The sequence below is a fragment of the Pelmatolapia mariae genome, linkage group LG23 (assembly GCF_036321145.2).
Source record: "Pelmatolapia mariae isolate MD_Pm_ZW linkage group LG23, Pm_UMD_F_2, whole genome shotgun sequence".
Lineage (NCBI taxonomy): Eukaryota > Metazoa > Chordata > Actinopteri > Cichliformes > Cichlidae > Pelmatolapia > Pelmatolapia mariae.
The window spans coordinates 35,916,228-35,934,473 of record NC_086246.1 but is presented as its reverse complement, the minus strand read 5'-3'; the positions used below and the strand labels follow the sequence as shown (position 1 = coordinate 35,934,473).

Genomic DNA, 18,246 nt, shown 5'->3' with positions numbered 1-18,246 from the left:
GTCGGATTTACAATGAAGCATCCAAACTAACAAAATGTTTAAGAGTTAGTAGACAAGTCAAAATGTGGGAGACTAGATACATAGTAACAGACCTCCTGTTGGCTAAATAACTAAAGGTGAGTTTAAAGGCAGAGGGGAACATTGACGATCACACAAGCTGTGGTTGGGATAAGATGGCAAATTGAATTAGCATTTGTTAAGTTTAAATTTATTGAGTTAAACATATAAATAAAACTTAACTGTAGTTTGTCCCCTTTAAGTGCAAATAGTGTTAGGATAATTCTTTTTATAATTTATGTTTTTAAAATATAAATCCTGTTTAATTTTACTAGTGTGATTTACACATTCGCCTAGGATCCAGTTTGATCCAGGAGGGGAATCAAATCCCTTGGAGGGTTTCCTCAGAAAGGGCATAAGGTGTAACAAATCTACCAAATTTAAATATGTGGAGCTATCCGCTGTAGCGACCCCTTGTGAATGGCTGGGGAAAGGATTTCTTCATTTTGCCATGGTTGGGCCTCCATATGTTGGCGTGAGCGTACAAAGGTCTTTATCGATTCCACATATCCAGCCACGTGAGGGGTTAAACTAATCCAAAGTCGGTTAACTGGCCTCTGATGTGTGTTATCCGGTCTCCGCTTCGGTTTTCTAACGGAATAATTGACCTGCTCGTGTCCGTGTGTGATTTAGTAGACTTGACAGCCACACACCTGTGACACCGCATCTCATTAACATATCAATGCGCAGTCACAGCCTACCTGCTAATTAAACCGGGAAACCGCCACTTATTGTTCATGAAGCGCTTGGTGAGATAATTTAAAATAACGGTGATTATTTCACTGATGATGAGCTGAAGTCACGCAGGCCTTTTTTTTTTTATCGCGGCTTTGTTGCCATAACAGCGTGAAGCCGTGGTGCTTTGCAGTGATTTTTTTCCTCCGGGGGTTTTGCTGCCTAACAGCGCCTCTTAGCTGTTCAATGTAAATCAACGTAAAGCTCCGCATCGAGACGCTTATTGCTCGATTTCGGACTTGCCTTGTATAGTCAACAACACGGTCTCCTGCCAAACAGCCACGGCTGTCACACGCACGCGTGAAATCTGACGTGATGCTCTTGCCACCGTCCCATTCAGCCGCTTGTTGGGATCCTCCCTTCAGACAGTCGTGCGTATGCGCTGGTAAAGAAACAACGGCATTGTCAGAGCGGTGTTTAAACAGAAACGACCAGTTAACAGAAATCAATCAATAGGTAACGTGATCCGGGCTGATTTCCTGCGGCAATGTAAAGATGGCGAGAGTGCTCCACAACTTGCTGATATTTTTAATCAGTCTTGCGCTGAAAATCAGAGTTTTGGGGTATTGGTCATTGATATACGGTTATTGTGCTCTTTGCGCCATCGTAGCCCTGCTGAAACTTTGGTGGAACATCGTCTTAAGGCCGACAACAACCTTCCAATGGGTGATTCGTGAAACTCCCCCGGCTTGTCTGAATGACACGTCCTTGGGAACCCACTGTTATGTTAGGATCAAGGTAAGAGACACGCACGCACTTGGACATGAAAGGTGTCTGTAAGGATAACAGCCTTTGTGTGTATGTGTGTGTGTACGCACGCCAGGGTGTTCACGTGTAAAAACAGCAAAAGAAACCGCCTCAACACCTTTCCGCCGTGTCGCGTCGTGAAAATCCAAACGGGGCCCGATGTTTTAGCACAATCACGAAGCGTCTGTTTGTTTTTGCGAAGCGTTTTTATTTATTTATTTTTTATATTTTTGGTGGAGTCCAGGCTTGCAGGCGCGGAGCTCAGGTGGTGCTGAAAGAACAGCTCCTCCGCCTCACGTCTCTGCATGCAGCGTGCTGCCAGCCTCTAACTACCAACCTACAGTATGTGTTCAGGATTATGTAATTAAAATACCAAAGCATGTCCCGATGTGAGGGGTGGAAGAATTATTCACATCCTAGACTTCGGAATGACTACCAACACAAGATGTATTTAAAGCATGACAAGTACAGCAGCATGTACCTGTCATTCTTATATTATGGGATTGTCATTAGTAATGCATTAATATAAGAGGGAATTCTGATCTACTTCATGATCTGTTGGAGAGTAGCAATGTGTTTAAAATTAAATTACAGTTTTTCTAAATGCATCTTAATTCAGGCTTGACTTCTATCAGATAGGTGCACTGCAGTCAAAATAATTTTTTCCACAAAAGTAGCAGAGAATGACAAATACCTTAAACAAGTACTAGAATACATGTACACTGTTGTAGCGCAAGAACACTCATCTGCGCCTGTTGAAGCATGCGCTTCTTAGTCATAAACCAAAGTTTTCCATGAGCAAATGAATCTGATCTGCAGCGAGCACAGTGCATGAAGGGTTTGGTTGAAAACAACAAGGTGCAGGGGAAATAATTAAAGTGAACAGAATAAATCTGCTGACGTGTAACCATACAAGAAAGAAAAAAGTACTGCAAGTATATGTCCATGGAAGCAGATTACTTTACAGAACCATAAAATTGCAAATAAAATTTGATCAAATATTAAAATGAATTGGAATTAACAACTAAATATCCATCCATAACTCTGTTCATCCATTCCATCCATTGTTTCCACTTATCCAATTCAGGTTTGTGCCAGAGCCTATCCCAGCTGTCATAGGGCAGGAGGTAGGGTACACCCAAGACATGTCACTAGTCTGTCACAGGGCTGATACAGAGAGACAGACAACCTTTTACTCTCATTCACACCAATAGGCAATTAGAATCACCACTTAACCTAAAATTCATGACTTTGGACCGTGGGAAGAAGTTAGAGTACCCAGAGGGAACTTGCAGGCATGGGGAAAATATGCAAACTCTACACAGAAACCCTCTGCTGTCCGGAGGATTTACTGTGATGTGACAGTGCTAACCACTGTCCCACCATGTCACAATGAGAGGCTAAAAATAGTAAGTAAAATTCAAAATGAAGAAGGGAAAACCTGCAATTCTGCTCTGTCTGTCCAGCTCACTGACAACGTCAACAGAAAAAATAATATTTATAACTATCCTGCTCACACAAAGAAAACTTGTACACATACTCAAACACATTGGAAAGATCAGCACAAATCCTGCTGACCATCCAAAAAGCACACCACTCAGAAATCTATCCCAATATTTGCTAAATCTGCAGAGACTGTGGTTTTCTGATATATTCAGAGAAAGAGCCTCAGATCCTCCAAAGCACCTAATCCCCACTAAATAAAAACAGAGAAGCTTTTCTATCTGACACCTAATAACACCTCAAGGTGGGGATTGGGGGGGATTTTCTTTCTCTTTAAATAGCCCAATAATATTGCTTTCTTTGTATTTGATTTGTTTTATAATAGACTCTAGTCCAAGCAGTAGCATTTTGAAGTGCGATAACACCCATTTCATTTCAACATGTGATGTAAAATTCATCAACAGAATTATAAAACTATATGTATTAGAACAAAATCATTCAATATACAAGTACCTGTCTGATACTCTGTTTTCTTAATATAATGAATGCAGTGTATTCATTACTGCGGATGTTATTTTGCATCGCCTGCAATTTGAACCTAAGTGTAGCCGCAAAGCCTCTAAACCAAGCAGAGCAAGCACAATAAAGTGACCCTGAAGTTTCTTGTTACAATGCTTCGTTTTGGTAAGTAGGAACTAAATCTGCCCTCCCCCACTGCCTAAAACCAGAAACACTTTTGGCTTCTTATTATCTCACTTGAACTATTGAACTTTATCAAGAATAATCAATTCAACTTTATCAGTTGACTTTGACTCTAGAATATGCCCAGCTTAAATCCATCTTAGCGACACGTCTGTACAAGCAGGATTTTGGTGATATCACAACTAAGGAAGCACAGTCCTGCATGTAGCTTACACAAGTGTAGTGCAGGAACCTGAAGCTTCAGGTGGGTTAAGGACTTTACAGCAAAGTAGGGGACTTTTTGTGTCAGCCCGCTAATGCGCAGCTTTCCTCTTTGTTTCTGTTTAAAATCTATTCCAGCTGCTTAGGGTGAGAGGAAGGTTACGCCCAGAACAGGTCACCAGTTTATTGCAAAGGTCTAAGCCGTATTTTCCTGTTTTTGATTCACCTGATTGCCTTGTGTAGAGATGCTTCAATAATCTCAAGCCTACAATGCGCACTTAAAGTATTTGTTGTTCTTTCTCAGAACCCCAAACAGTGATATATGAGAAAGAAAAGCAAAAAAAAAAAAACTCCACTCTTCTGAGGCACAGCTTTGATATGTTTGTTAAAAAGATTTAAAAAATCAAACCCCGTTAAATCTAATGAACTTCAAACTATTTAAACACAAGCATTTATATTAACTTGTTCTTCTTCTCCACTCTCACTTTTTCCATCAGGAACTCACTCTTTCTGCCATCAGATGGAAATATTGTAGGTGTCTTCTGCATAATTTTATTTATCTTTTATGAGCCTTTAGTTTGACATAATGGGGACACTGCTTGTCTTGTCTTTAAACTTTCAAAGTGAAACATTTGCATATTAAAGCACTTTAGATTCTTTAGGAAGATTACATGTGGATGTAAGAAATGTGGGCAGGTGTTTTCATAATTTTCTTTTGTGTTAAAGTTACACATGTACATTTAAATGTCTACAAACATTTCCTGAAGGAGTCTTAAAGTTTGTTAGAGCACTTAGTATTCTGCAGAAACACATTCACAAGAGTGTTTCAGGTCCAGTAAGCATAATATTACAAGCTTGTGATACACTGATTCTTATTTAATGGCTCAAAAGAAAACGAGCTATTCCTGTCTTGTTTCCCCGTAGTAATTTTCCCTGCAGCTCCCCTCAGTAACAGTCACTTAGGAGTGCTGGCTTGTTCCGTTGTGTTCACTAAATGGCTTTGGATAAAAGTGACGGCTGAAGTGTTCATGTGCAAATGTGTCTTTGTGTGTCTTGTTTCTGTGCAGGAGTCTGGCCTCAGGTTCCACTATGTTGCTGCTGGTGAGAGAGGAAAGCCCCTCATGTTGTTTCTGCACGGCTTCCCTGAGTTCTGGTAGGTCAGAGGGAAATCAGGGTCAGAGTAACAGTAAAAGCTTCTCTAAACCAGACTGTAATATGTTGTGTTGTGCAGTTGTATTTGGTATTTGCTGCATTGGTCATCTCTCTAAAATTTCCACTATGAGGATTCCTCCCTTGCTCAGCAGCAGTGTTAAATCTCTGCGATCTGGCTGTGGGCCTGCAAAAACAAATCCAAGCCAGCAGAGAGGAGTCCTCATTCACATACATGATTTGCCATCGGGGGAAAGGGGTCCAAAGCATTCAAGCTCTCTTCCTCCTGATATGAAATGAAAAATGATGTTGAGTGTTGCGCCTGGATCAGGGCCAAAGAGCTTGTCAAGAGCTGTAAGCCCGTCCATATCTCTAGCATGCTATCTAAGCTGCGGACAGGACAGGGATTAATTAACGGTAGACGGGAGCTCTTTCTGCTTCACTTGACATATCCTTCAGAGGAACGATGAACTGTACTGAGGTGCTTGGAAAGAGTACTTTTTAAAATGTGCTAATTCCCTTTCAGAAATAAGAAAGATGAGACTTTGTGTTCAGGAGGGGGATGGAGGGCTGCAAGGGGCTTATTTTGCTTCAGCCCTCTTCTATATTCAAAGATCTAAGGGTTCAGAGCCGGGATCTTATCCTGACTCATCAGAATCACAGGCAGGGCTCTGCATTTTGCTTTTCCCCCGTTACTCGGCTGAGGAGGAAGAGGACAAGGAGGAGGGGGGCTGACAAGATCTTCAATTAGGAAGTCATCCCAGTCCACATCAGTGGGCGGATTATAATCTAAAACAGCTTCTATTATCCAGAGGTGACCTTCACTCAGCTGGAAAGAAAGCTGAGTGCTAGTTTCTAAAAGAGAGTTTGCAAAGTTGGTTTGTAAGAATCGTAATCACGGGGAAAGGCCTGTGAACACACTTGCGTAATGTGCTGTTTGGACTCAGAGACTCCAGATGTTTAACAGAAAGAGTCTGTGTCATAGACTCTGGGACTGGAGATAACAAAATGGAAAGCCTCTTGTTTGTCTTTTTAACTTATCCTTCCTTGCATCTTCTCACCTTCTGTGGCCTGGAAATTATATTCCTTCAGCTATCAGTTCCTTAATTGCTCCTGAAGGAGAAAGAAAACTTGTGGAGGAGCTAGGAGTGAGGAAGCACAGGTGTGTCCTAAGCAAAAGTCATTTATCAAGAGGCATGATGGATAAATGCCATACGTCACCATAGAAAACATAGAGTGTTTACTTTGTTGTGTTTCTCATGCTAATCCTGAGAAGAGATGCGAGTTCAGAAAACAAGGGAAGTTGCTAGCATTGTGAAAAACACACATATTTACCCTGAAGAGAGAAAATAATTTATTACGCAAATCATCCATATGTCCATCCCTTTATTGCTACTTATTCAGGTCTCTGTCAGACAGCAGTTTAATCAGAGATACTCAGATCTCGCTCTTCTTGGCCACCTCTTTCAGGGGGACACTGTCTTAAGCCAGCCAAGAGATATAATCTCTCTGCCCTGGGGTTTTGTCCTAGTGGGACATGCCTAAAACATCTCTAGGAATTAAGGAGGCATGCTAGTCAGGTGCCCGAAGCACCTCAACTGCCTTGTTTTGAAGTACAATGTTGCTGTCTAACTACATTAGGAGAAATGGAAGAACCCCTTAAAGAGGAGAATGGGCTTTAAATCCACCGTAGTAGAAACTGAATGAATGTTTGAGCAAAAGTAGAAGGGGTTCATAAAGTGTTTTGGGCACAAATTACTTTCTTGCTCCTTAGCTGTGTAAATGACACATTATCTTCACGCTTTTAAAGACATTAAACACTGTCCCCGTTAAAAGGTGTCTTTGAAGGTTTGAAGTCTAATTTTAGATCAGTTTTGAAAGCTTTTGATAATTTGTTACATAACTGTGATTTTGTTTTTACCTACTTATGTATTATATGTAATATAAATGCCAATAAACTTAAATTAAAAAATCTCTATTTCCATGAGAAACAGGCATTAACCTGCATTGTCTTGTCTGCAATATTTGTCAAATGTGTGTGTGCCTCAGGTTTTCCTGGCGTTACCAGCTGCGTGAGTTTAAGAGTGAATTTCGTGTGGTGGCCATCGACATGCGGGGCTACGGGGAGTCCGACCTGCCGCTCTCCACTGAGAGTTACCGCTTCGAATACCTGGTCACAGATGTCAAAGATATTGTGGAGTACTTAGGTGAGGAAACACGGGAGAACTGCGTGCCTGTAATCTCAGAATCAGTCCGAGGAGCGGAGAGTGTTTTGACAGCTACTTGGGTCAAAAATAAACTTGTTTATCAATGTTACGCTGTGGACAGCTTTCAGGCCTGCAGCACGGCATGACAAACTTCCTGTGACTCATTCTAAGTGAACATGGGACACTGCAGATACAGAGCCCAAAGCCTGCTGACTGCGTGCTAACACTGGCAGGGAGCTAGCCTGAGGTGGTGTGCACATACCAGCTAATGATTATCTGGCCAGAATGACAGTTTTTGCTCTTTAACTGGCCAACGTATCTCAGTGTTTTTCCTGTCATTTTAGCACGGCTTACACACTCTATCAGGTAATCTGTCTCAGCCCTGAAATGTAGCTGAAGATTGTGTTCAGTGGACATGAGCTCTTTCATTCTCCTTCACACCTGTCACCTCACATCTAAATGTGTTAACACGGCTGTTTCAGTGTCAATTACAAGGAAGCCGAAAAGGTCATGTCCTGATTTTCCTGCATAGTCTTTGAGGTGCTTTCTTCATTCTTTTCAGTATTACAGAAAATTTCTGTTTTATTACAGCAACATTTTACTGTAGGAGTTCTGTAGATCTGGAAACACAGACACACGGCTAAAATGAACCAAAACGTGGGCATGAAACCTGAGCGCTCAGTCGGTCGCACTCCTCCATGGTAGCCAAACACAAATGGAAGACACACGAAAGGCAGAGGAACTGTTAGCAGCATTTTCATTTCAAATGCAGTTTGAACTTAAAATATAGGGCTTCAAATAATCTCTCTAAACTGCTGCCTACAACCTTTCTGGTTATCTGACGCTCTTGTTCTTGTCCATTTAAGTTTCCTTGTAGCACTGTTGAAATTTCCAGGACTCAGCAAGTACCTAGTAATCAAAGATGAATCAGTTAAATGTGACAGAAGAAGGCGTAAACATTGTTAAACACTGACGTAATTCTGCCTTTTAAACTTTTCTGAGGTAAACAAATGAAGTGTGATCATAAAATTTTGCAACCCAACCATAAAAATTAAAAACCATGCCCTGGCTGTTTCCTCGGCAGTGATACAACTTTACCAGCCCTACTTTCGTTTTCAGATCACTTTCCTTTTTTAATACCTGGAGTTGGTAAACTTTGTGATCACGTCATGTGTTACATTTACATTTTCACTACTTTCATTCATAGGAGATATCTGGCTCTTCAGTTTAGTGTTCTGCTACTCTTAACAGATAGTTTCAAATTTTCTATTATCCTTCAGGTAGTGACTAGATAATTAAGGATTGGATAAGCAGTCAGGAAAATGGAAGGATTAAACAAAGCTTTCTGCAGCTGCCTGTTGCAGCTATAAATTGAATCAATGAGAGGTGAAACTCAACCACAACAGTCAAGCTGTGGCCTGTAACATCAAAACATTAAGCTGAGAGGTTGTGCATCTTTGAAATGCTGGAAGGAACTGCAATCAGTCTGTAACGCTCTGTGCACTGCACAAATTAAATTGAACCATTGATTTTTTTTATGTTGTAGCTTTTTAAAAAGCCACAAGTGTTCTAACATTTTTAGTTTGTCCATCCCAGAGGCAACATAATGCTTTATAATATTTTCAAGCAACATTTTTGAATACTTTCCTTATGATACATTTGCATTCATGTGTTGAAAAGTGCTTTCTAAAAAGGCTTATGGACGATGTTTTGCAGCTCGTTACATTGTTCTGGCTGTCCCGGTCAATTACCTAACAGGTTTTTGGGAGCTAAGCACTCAGTCATGCACATTGCTGTGCAAATCACTTAATGGTCATTTCAGTGGAAGAAGGAAAGCACTGATTGTTTGATAACTGCTCTTCTCTAATCTGTGATCAACTCTTAGAGCCAATGAGATCCACCCAGCTGCCTGCATTCACAGAACACATGTTATGCTAGTTACCATGTTGGTAGCAGATTTCAGCGTTTTCAGTAAACTGCTAACAGCCCAAAGAGCCGTGGTGCTCTGTTATTTTCCAGATGTAGTTCCCAGTCTAAGATTATAGACTCTTCCTCTGTAGCATCAGCAACATCAGTGGGGCCTGCTGGGGTGATTCATATTAGTAGGTGTAAATGGTGCGATCTCAGGTAAGGGGATTAGTTTGTAGCAACTGCAACAGTAAGGTGATCAGACTGAAGCCTTGACTTTGGTCAGCATTTGGCTGAATGTCATGAAATCCATCCTTTGATGAGTGTAAATGTCCTCTGAGAGAGAAAGTCAACAGTGATTTTCAGGCAGTGGCATTTTTTCTTTTTACACAATGGACTGTATCAGTGTAACAAAGTGGCTAGACCCTGTGGCATCACCCACTGTGTCAATTTGGGGCTTTTTATCCTTTTTTTTAACCGTAAGGGACCATTTACGAACCAAAGGGCCAGTTGCTTGAATAGTATTTACCATTATGCAGCTATAGCACAAGCACAGCAGACAGCTATGAAATTACACTGATGTAATTTCGCTGGGTGAATTTTTGGATTATATATATATTTTTTTTTTCGGGTTTGAATGAAGACATCTGACAAAATGACCACTGCATTTGCCAACAAGGGTTCTGTAGCTCAAAACGCACTCTGGTACTAAATATATTATGACTTAAACATAGTAAAATAATGCTGCAGACACATCCAGTTCAATCCAACAAGAGTTCAAAGTACCCCACTGACATCCTGAAATATGTAAGAAAGCAGTCGGCATATAGTCAGCTTCAACCAAAGCCATTAAATTCTCCCTGCTGCTGCTCACTATGTTGGCCACAGAGATTGTTGCTTAGTTTTAACGTTAGAATTGACTTCCAGCTTCCTTCATTCGTGTTTTATTTCTTCCAAGGTTACAACAGATGTTGCCTCGTTGGCCATGACTGGGGTGGGACCATAGCGTGGCTGTTTGCGATTCACTACCCCGAGATGGTGACAAAACTCATTGTTCTCAACTGTCCGCATCCGTCTGTGTTCACAGGTATGATTCCAGGATGGTGTGCTGGAAAATCAGTATTCTCCACGCTAATTAGAGAAGCTCTGGTTTGACTCTTGGGTTATTACTGTAATTATTAATGATAATTAGGAAGTGTTATTACTTCAGTTGCATGTTTGCATCCATCTGGCAAATCCTCCTCTGCTTTAAGAGCAAGTTGATGAGACACTAATTAGGGGAGGCTAATATGAAGCTGGAACAGCTGGTTTAAATGGTGCAGACAGAGAGGCACTGAGTTATCATGTCCACAAGAAACCTGCCCTTTAATTATGTCGAGAAACTAAATGTCCCCTTTCTTCTCCTTTCCTCTCCTCCAGATTATGCCCTGCGTCACCCGAGCCAGCTGCTGAAATCCAGTCATTACTTTTTCTTCCAGCTGCCCCGCTTCCCGGAGCTCATGCTCTCCATCAATGATTTCAAGGTGGTCTGTTGTGTGTGGACTTTCAATGTCAAGGTCGTGTGTATGCGTGTGTGGATGTGCATGTGCAATAGTGTACCTCACACATTACGAGCAGTATCTATTTTTGGTGTTTACATCAGGTCAAACTGCAGGAAATGTGTGGATTACAGATTATTACAAAATAATATCCAGATTTTTTTTAAATATTGTTAGTAATTAATCATTTAATTTCTTATTTTCTCAATTTTATTATCTTCTTCTTCCCATTGTTTAAAAGTAATTGTACTTAATATTATCTTGTCTTCGTGTTAGAAGATTTACAAATACACACAGTTTGTATTTTATCTTTCAGTGATCAGATTCTAGTTGTTCTGTCGGTATTTCCGGTGCTTGATTATTCCCAGAGTTTAATGTGAGGTTGCCACTGTTCTCGTGTCTGTTCATCAAATATTAAGCAACAGCTGGGAGCTTAGCTTACCTTAGTTAGCATGTAGACTGAAAATAAAGACTAACCTGACTCTGTTCATTAACATCTAATTAACACACAGCACATAGAGCAGTGCCTCGGGTTATTTTTTGTAGCTACAATTTACAGACTACTAAACACCGGATACGCAGTTAATCAGTTGTTGTGAAAGCAAAGACACAGAGAAAATGCTGATGTGTTGAAACGACGACAGCTTGCCGTGTCTGTGTGTGTATTGCTGTTAGTTTAAAACAATCATAAACACCTCAAACCAAGTCTTTCCTTTTTGTAACTGCCCAGATTTCCCTGCAGTTTTCACCACAGGCTGAGAATTTCTACAGTATACCATCATTGATTTGCACACCACACATGCAGAAAATAGAGAAAAGGTGAAAGGTTAGCCAAAATATGAGAAACACTCATCCAAACAACCTCAAACTCAAATCTCCGCTTATTGTGAGTCCCCATCGACATACATGCTAAGTTTGAAGTGGATTGGATGACACCTCAAGAGGTTTATTATTGTTTAGTGTTTGAGTGATTTTTTTTCTATTTGTTTAATGTTAATCCAGACCTTCAGCATAATAGGCTGCTGGCTGTGGCTTTGTATCAGGTGTTTTACTGAATAAATGTATCTTCCTAAAATGGTAAAAATGGTAAATGGCCTGTATTTATATATCGCTTTACTAGTCCCTAAGGACCCCAAAGCGCTCTACATATCCAGTCATCCACCCATTCACACACACATTCACACACTGGTGATGGCAAGCTACGTTGTAGCCACAGCCACCCTGGGGCGCACTGACAGAGGCAATGTTACTGTAAAACTAAAATTTAGTTTCTATTTAAATTCCTTGCTTTATAATTATTTAAGCATTTCTAAGACACTGGTGTTATATCACCTAGTATAATCAGTATGTCAGAGTTTTGCTAATTAAATGAAAGAATGCTGCCATATGCTCGCGCTGGTGCACAGCATGCAGTGTCGTCGAGCCAGCAGAGAGTCAGAGAGCCAGAGCTGTGACTGAAGGTCATCAGAGCTGATTTCACCACAGAAGTACCTTTTCTGACTCGCGTTACAGCGACATGGACGTCCTTCAGTAAATGCTGTCTAGATCAGAATGTACCGGCCATACAAACCTCACTCAGTGTTTGCTGCTGTGTCTCTGCTGCAGGCTCTGAAGGCTTTGTTCACCAGCCGCAGCACAGGGATCGGCAGGAAAGGCCGATGGCTCACCGCAGAGGATCTGGAAGCCTACCTATACGCACTCTCACAACCGGGAGCTCTAACAGGAGCCCTCAACTATTACAGGAATGTCTTCAGGTGGGGAATTCACTCAGCCAAGGATGGATTACGTGAAAGGATTTTTAAAATCTCTATATAACAGTGATATGTCATATGTGTTAAGCAAAATCTGTATGATTTATAAGATATCAAAGAATAATATTAAAGTTAAAAAGCTGTTAAAAACACACCAAATAAAAGTTTGCTCTCTTACATTAAAATAGGAATACTGAAGATCAGCAGTATGCACAGTTCAGTTCTAAACATTCAGAGAAAGCGCTCCACGATGAGCTGCAAGGACAGGCCCAGTGTTTTGGCACCACAGTCTCAGCTGTGACTGCTACGGTCATATCAGCTGCAAAATAAATTAGCAGTAAACTGCCAGACATAAAATAGCAGAAAATAGCTGTTGTATGGTTCATTTCAATGCTCTCAATCCCAAATTTTACACCCTCAAAAAGTAGAAACACTTTCAAATACATAGGCAATAAGACCAAGATCTAAGTAACCGTAGAAGTGTCACGATACAGTGACATTTCAAAATTTGTGCATGATAACAATACAGCTCCTGAGCCTTAGCTTATCTAGAGAAGGGCCTGGGTCATAGTAGATCTCAGGACTAACCCACATGTTAGCATGACACTTGAAAATTTACCTGCTGTTTTCTTCAGTGAGTTCTCAAAAAACAGATCAAGCAACCAATTTATTAATGCTTGTTTCTGTTCCTCGGTGCTGCAGACATTGAGGTGCCAGATTTAATCTTTAGATTGTGATGCTTGGAGCACGTGTAAAATTGATTTGATTGCGGTTTTTAAGAGAGCTTCAGTGTGTTTTGCAGCCCTACAAAACTTAATGTTTATATTAGAGATGGACCGATCCGATATTACGTATCGGTATCGGTCCGATACTGACGTAAATTGCTGGATCGGATATCGGTGAGAAATAAAAAATGTAATCCGATCCATTAAATATCAAAAAAGCACCTCACAAAACTTGCGACACGGCGTAACTCGGCTCATAACCGTAGCATGTCGGAGCAGTGTGCTCACGTGATAGAGCGGCTGTGTGTATTTGTAGCCTCGCTAGCAAACCAGCATTTCATCTCCGAGGAAGTGATCCCAGAGAGAAGTAAAGCAAGTGTGTAAGTTCATCTCTGAATGTTTGTAAAGCGTACCTACGTTAAGCTTAACCGATATATGGAGCGACTGCCTCTCTCCCTCCCTCTCCTGCCGCTACTTCATGAAACTGCTTAATGATCAGCTGATCGGCTTTTCTGTCGCGAGTCCGTCTCTCTTCTTTGTTTTTGGCTCACTTTGCACCAGAAAGAGGAAACCAGCGGCTGAACAACAGCAGCACGTTTAACCTTGATAAGCTGTTGTTAGAATTTATTTAATATTACTTTCTAGACCAGGATCCTTTTCTACGTAGCTGACGTAACTGTGCAGGGGCGGATCTAGCAAAGTTTAGCCAGGGGGGCCGATAGGGCATGAACAGGGAAAAGGGGGCACAAAGACATACTTTTCTTTCTTATTCTCATTTAAAATGTCTAGCTTTTAATAAATAATTATCTGAATCTTACGCCCAAAGTTTTAATCTGATGTAAAATGTATAGAAGTCCATTACTGTATATAGTAACTGTTAAGTCTAATATACCCTAGTAAGCTATAGTACTTTTTCCTTTGGGAAGATACCATCTGTGCAGTCTGCAATTCTGTAGAAGAAAGATGTTGAATCTATTTAATTATTCTTGAAAAATAATTTATTTCTGTGCATTTTTTTTTTCACACTGCATCAAATTAAAGTTGATTACGTTGATTAAGCATCATGAGGTGGGGGGTGGTTCCCTTTTTTTTTTTTTTTGCTGGGAGTTTGCAACCCTATTAGTTAGGTTGCTTAATATTTCTGCTAAGTACTCTTTAAAATACCAGAATAGGAAGGATGGAGTAGGTTTAAGTTTATTAGATTGATCAGTATTGCTGAACTATGAAATATTTTGGGTGCAGTGTATTTTTTACATACAGGTATAACAGAATAGCTTTAGTGTTGTTGTTTATTTAAACTTGAGTATGAACTTATACAAAATGCAGCAAGATATTAAAAAAACAGTTTTATTGATTAAAAAACACACTATATCGGATTAATATCGGTATCGGCAGATATCCAAATTTATGATATCGGTATCGGTATCGGACATAAAAAAGTGGTATCGTGCCATCTCTAGTTTATATCTCCTTTATCAAAAATGCTAAAAACGAAACTAATTAAAAAGGCCAAACTCAAGAGTCTGTAACTAAAAATTTTCATAGTATGAGGCTAAAATTTCATTAATTATATACTAAAGTAATAGCAATATTTTCTCAGTATTTCTTCTTATTATTTTTAACATACATTTTGGTCATGATATTAATTAAGTAACAAAAAATAAAATTATAAATATTAACATCCCTAGTCCCTGTTTTTATAACTGCATCTCATTAGTAAATCAGTTTCTTAACCCCAAAATAAGGGAATCACGGTTTGCACCCTATTAGTCTAAATTTATTACTTTTAAATGTTTTTTTAGTCATTAAGTTTTTGTTTATGGCTTGTAAAGTAATTTTCTGTCGTGTCAGTTTCATAAACTTTATGTTCTACGCTCGAAAGATAAACAAGGTTTTTGTTGTGTAGTTTGCATTTAGTAGCACCATCTACTGTCAGAACTCTGGGGGAACAGAAAACTGAGCCTGTACTTCTGTCAGTGCTACAATACCGTGTCATATTCACATTCACATCTTTCCTACATGTTTACTGGCAAACAATGGTCCGCTTAAACGAGATCAAAGAAAATCTCAGTGCATGCAATTTTGACATGTGACCTATACATGCATGGCTGAGCGTGCCATCTGCTCCCTTCTCAAGCAATCAGTTATCTCAGAGTAGCTTTTGTATGCTTACGTAAAAGAAATCTCAGTGACCCATGCCCACTTAGTCTGTCTGTTAGTGGATAGCGTACCTAAATGTAGAGGGGACAAAAATAGGTGAATGCACAGTCAACATTCAGCCATCCTTTTAAATGTATATCTGCTTTCTGGTCTGAGACAGGATGGAGGCTGGAGGACATCTCAGCAGAAGCGTGCCGTACTGCATGTGATGTTTAACAACTGTGATACTACAGAACAGGATGTTAAATTAAGACCCAGGTGCTGCGGGTCCATCGGAAATCTGGTATAAAACTTTTCATGCTCAGCTGAGTGAGAAAAGCTGGAAAATGACAAAAATAGGAATCTACACTGTGGGTTAGAGTTACTAAACAGGGCAAAGTAGTCTGGAGCGCAATCCCTAAATAGCGCTCATGGGTGTGGTTAGTTTGGTTTACGTAAGTTGTGCTGTTTCCTTAAAAACAAGTGCAGACATTCCATTTTAATATCAAACACAAAAAAAATAAGACATGAATCCCTCCATCCATCCATTCTCTTCCACTTATCCTTAACATGGTTGTGAGGAGCCCGGAGCCAATCCTAGCTACATTAAATATAGTTTAATGTTGCTGGGATAAATATAGTTTTGTGAAGTTTTTATGCAGTCTGAGAGAGAAGTACTCTGTCAGGATAATAAGGTACTCTGAGGTCGTGTGAGATACGATGAGGCCTGATTGTTCTAAACTTTGTATGTAAGGCGAAGGATTTTAAATTAAATTCTGGAGTTAACAGGAAGCCAGTGAAGAGAATATGGGACGAATGTGATCAACTGAAGGCTTTTCATGTCGCTCCTTTCTTTCCGTAGCTCCCTCCCTCTGAGCCATAACCACGTCAGGTCACCGGTTCTGCTGCTGTGGGGAGAGCGGGATGCCTTCTTGGAACAGGAAATGGCCGAGGCTTGCCGCCTCTACATCAGGAATCATTTCCGTCTTAACATCATTTCCGGGGCCAGTCACTGGCTGCAGCAGGACCAGCCCGATATCGTAAACACCCTCATATGGACCTTCCTCAAGGAGGGCGAGGGACGTAAAAGCTACAGGAACTAAATCCACAGCGAGGCCTCCTCCAGCACCTCTCCTCTCCCCACTCACTCCCTGGAAGCCTGGAATGTGCCTGTGACACCAAGCGACATAGTGATAATGCAATCATTCTTTAAATCTTTCACATGTTTCAGATATTTTTTAAAGAAGTCAGCCGTAAAGGAAGAAATCAAAGCACACTTCACCAGAGAGGACACTGAACAGTACGCGTGACACATATTCAAGATGTTTTTTGCACACGACATCCGCCTTAAAGTTTGTCGGTTTCAGCATTACAAATGTGTGGCAGAATCTCCTTTGTGACTTGTATTGTGTGGTGCCTTTTTAACTTTCGAGCTGTCGCAGTTTAACGATGTCCTGCGAGTTTGGGGATGTGGCGTCGCCTGCTATACTTGTGTGTTTCAATGGGTCGCTCCACTCCACTTTGGGCACAGTCCTTTGGGAGGCGTAACCCTCCCACTCCCTTTATCAGGTAGTGTTGCTGAAAGGAGCTTCTTTTTTTTTTTCAATCTTTTCCTCAAAGATTAATGCTCAAATGTAGAGAATGTTATCTTCCTGTATAGAAATGTCAGTGATGGTTGACTATTGTACTATTTTGTATCTCTTCCTACACACTGCATTTTGAAATTCACTGAGCCAGGTCTACACCATTTGATTTTATAAATAAACTAAGTGTCAAACTGTCAGACTTCACTGCTTTTTTTTAAAAAAGATAATAATGGATTTGAAGTTAAAAGCAGAAAACCTCCAGATGCCCCTCTGTGTGTCTGTTACTGTCTCAGATTAAAAAAACCTACCAGAAATAGCAATGGATGCTCTGTTAAATATAGCACAGAGCTGAGTGGCACTGCATATTTATACCTCCACTGTGTGCAAACAGAAATGTTCATGTGGAAATAAGGTGAGATGTGTTCATCAGACAGATATTTACAACCCCGATTCCAAAAAAAGTTGGGACGCTGTATAAATGAAAGCAGAATGCAATGATCTGCAAATCTCGTAAACCCATATTTTGTTCGCAATATAACACAGAAAACATATTGTGTAAACTGAGACATTTTACTGTTCCATGACAAGGATTGGCTCATTTTGAATTTGATGACGGAAACACTTCCTTAAAAGGTTGAGAGAAAGACAACAAAAGGCAGCGAGCGTAAGCGGTACTAAAAAGACAACTGAAGGAACAAACTGTAACATTAGGATAACTCGCAGCAGGTCAGTCACATGACTGGGTATAAAATGAGCATCTTAGAGGGGAAGAGTGTCTCAGAAGTGCTTGGGTAGAGGTTGACTAACCAGCAAAAAAACTCCACAAAAAATTGTGGAACATTTTCAGAATAATGTTCCTCAGCATAAACTTATAAAGACTGAATATCTCATCACTGACAGTACATAAAGTTGTCATAAGATTCGAAGTATCTGGAGTAGTCTCTGTGCACAAGGGACAAACGCGAAAATCAGCATTAGACGCCCATGATCTTTGATCTCTCAGGTAGCACTGCTTTAAAATCATGATTCTGTCATGGAACTCACTGCATGGGCTCAGGAACACTTCCAAGAAATCACTGTCTGTGAGTACAGTTTACTGTGCCGTCCACAAATACAGGTTTTAAACAGTTTTTTCTAGTCAGACGATTCTAAATTTGAAATTTTTGTTGGAAAACATCAAGGTGCCATCAGTCCTGTAAGGTATATACAAATTTGAAAACAACATAGGCTCCCATTCACAGAATGTCTTTTCAGCAAAGTCCATGTATATTTCAGTAAGATGATGATAAACTGGATACTTTGTAGTAGAAGAGTCGGGTGCTGAACTGGCCTGCTTGCTTCCAACTCAGAACTTTTTG

General features: G+C 40.3%; 1 protein-coding gene across 1 annotated transcript; it reads left to right on the top strand.

Annotated features, from left to right (window-relative positions):
- The first annotated feature begins 1,055 nt into the window (after positions 1 to 1,055).
- On the top strand, positions 1,056 to 17,044 carry ephx4 (epoxide hydrolase 4). The gene is made up of 7 exons (XM_063466691.1): positions 1,056 to 1,530; positions 4,953 to 5,038; positions 7,084 to 7,241; positions 10,108 to 10,236; positions 10,569 to 10,672; positions 12,293 to 12,441; positions 16,165 to 17,044. Exons 1-7 carry the CDS (start codon positions 1,288 to 1,290, stop codon positions 16,403 to 16,405), a joined length of 1,110 nt encoding a protein of 369 aa, XP_063322761.1. The 5' UTR covers positions 1,056 to 1,287; the 3' UTR covers positions 16,406 to 17,044.
- Positions 17,045 to 18,246: the final 1,202 nt, after the last annotated feature.

Excerpts from the sequence above, each read along its gene's own strand:
- ephx4 (XM_063466691.1), top strand. The coding sequence starts at position 1,288 with ATGGCGAGAGTGCTCCACAACTTGCTGATATTTTTAATCAGTCTTGCG. Across the intron at positions 1,531-4,952 it reads ACTGTTATGTTAGGATCAAG|GAGTCTGGCCTCAGGTTCCA; the intron begins GTAAGAGACACG and ends GTTTCTGTGCAG. Across the intron at positions 7,242-10,107 it reads AGATATTGTGGAGTACTTAG|GTTACAACAGATGTTGCCTC; the intron begins GTGAGGAAACAC and ends ATTTCTTCCAAG.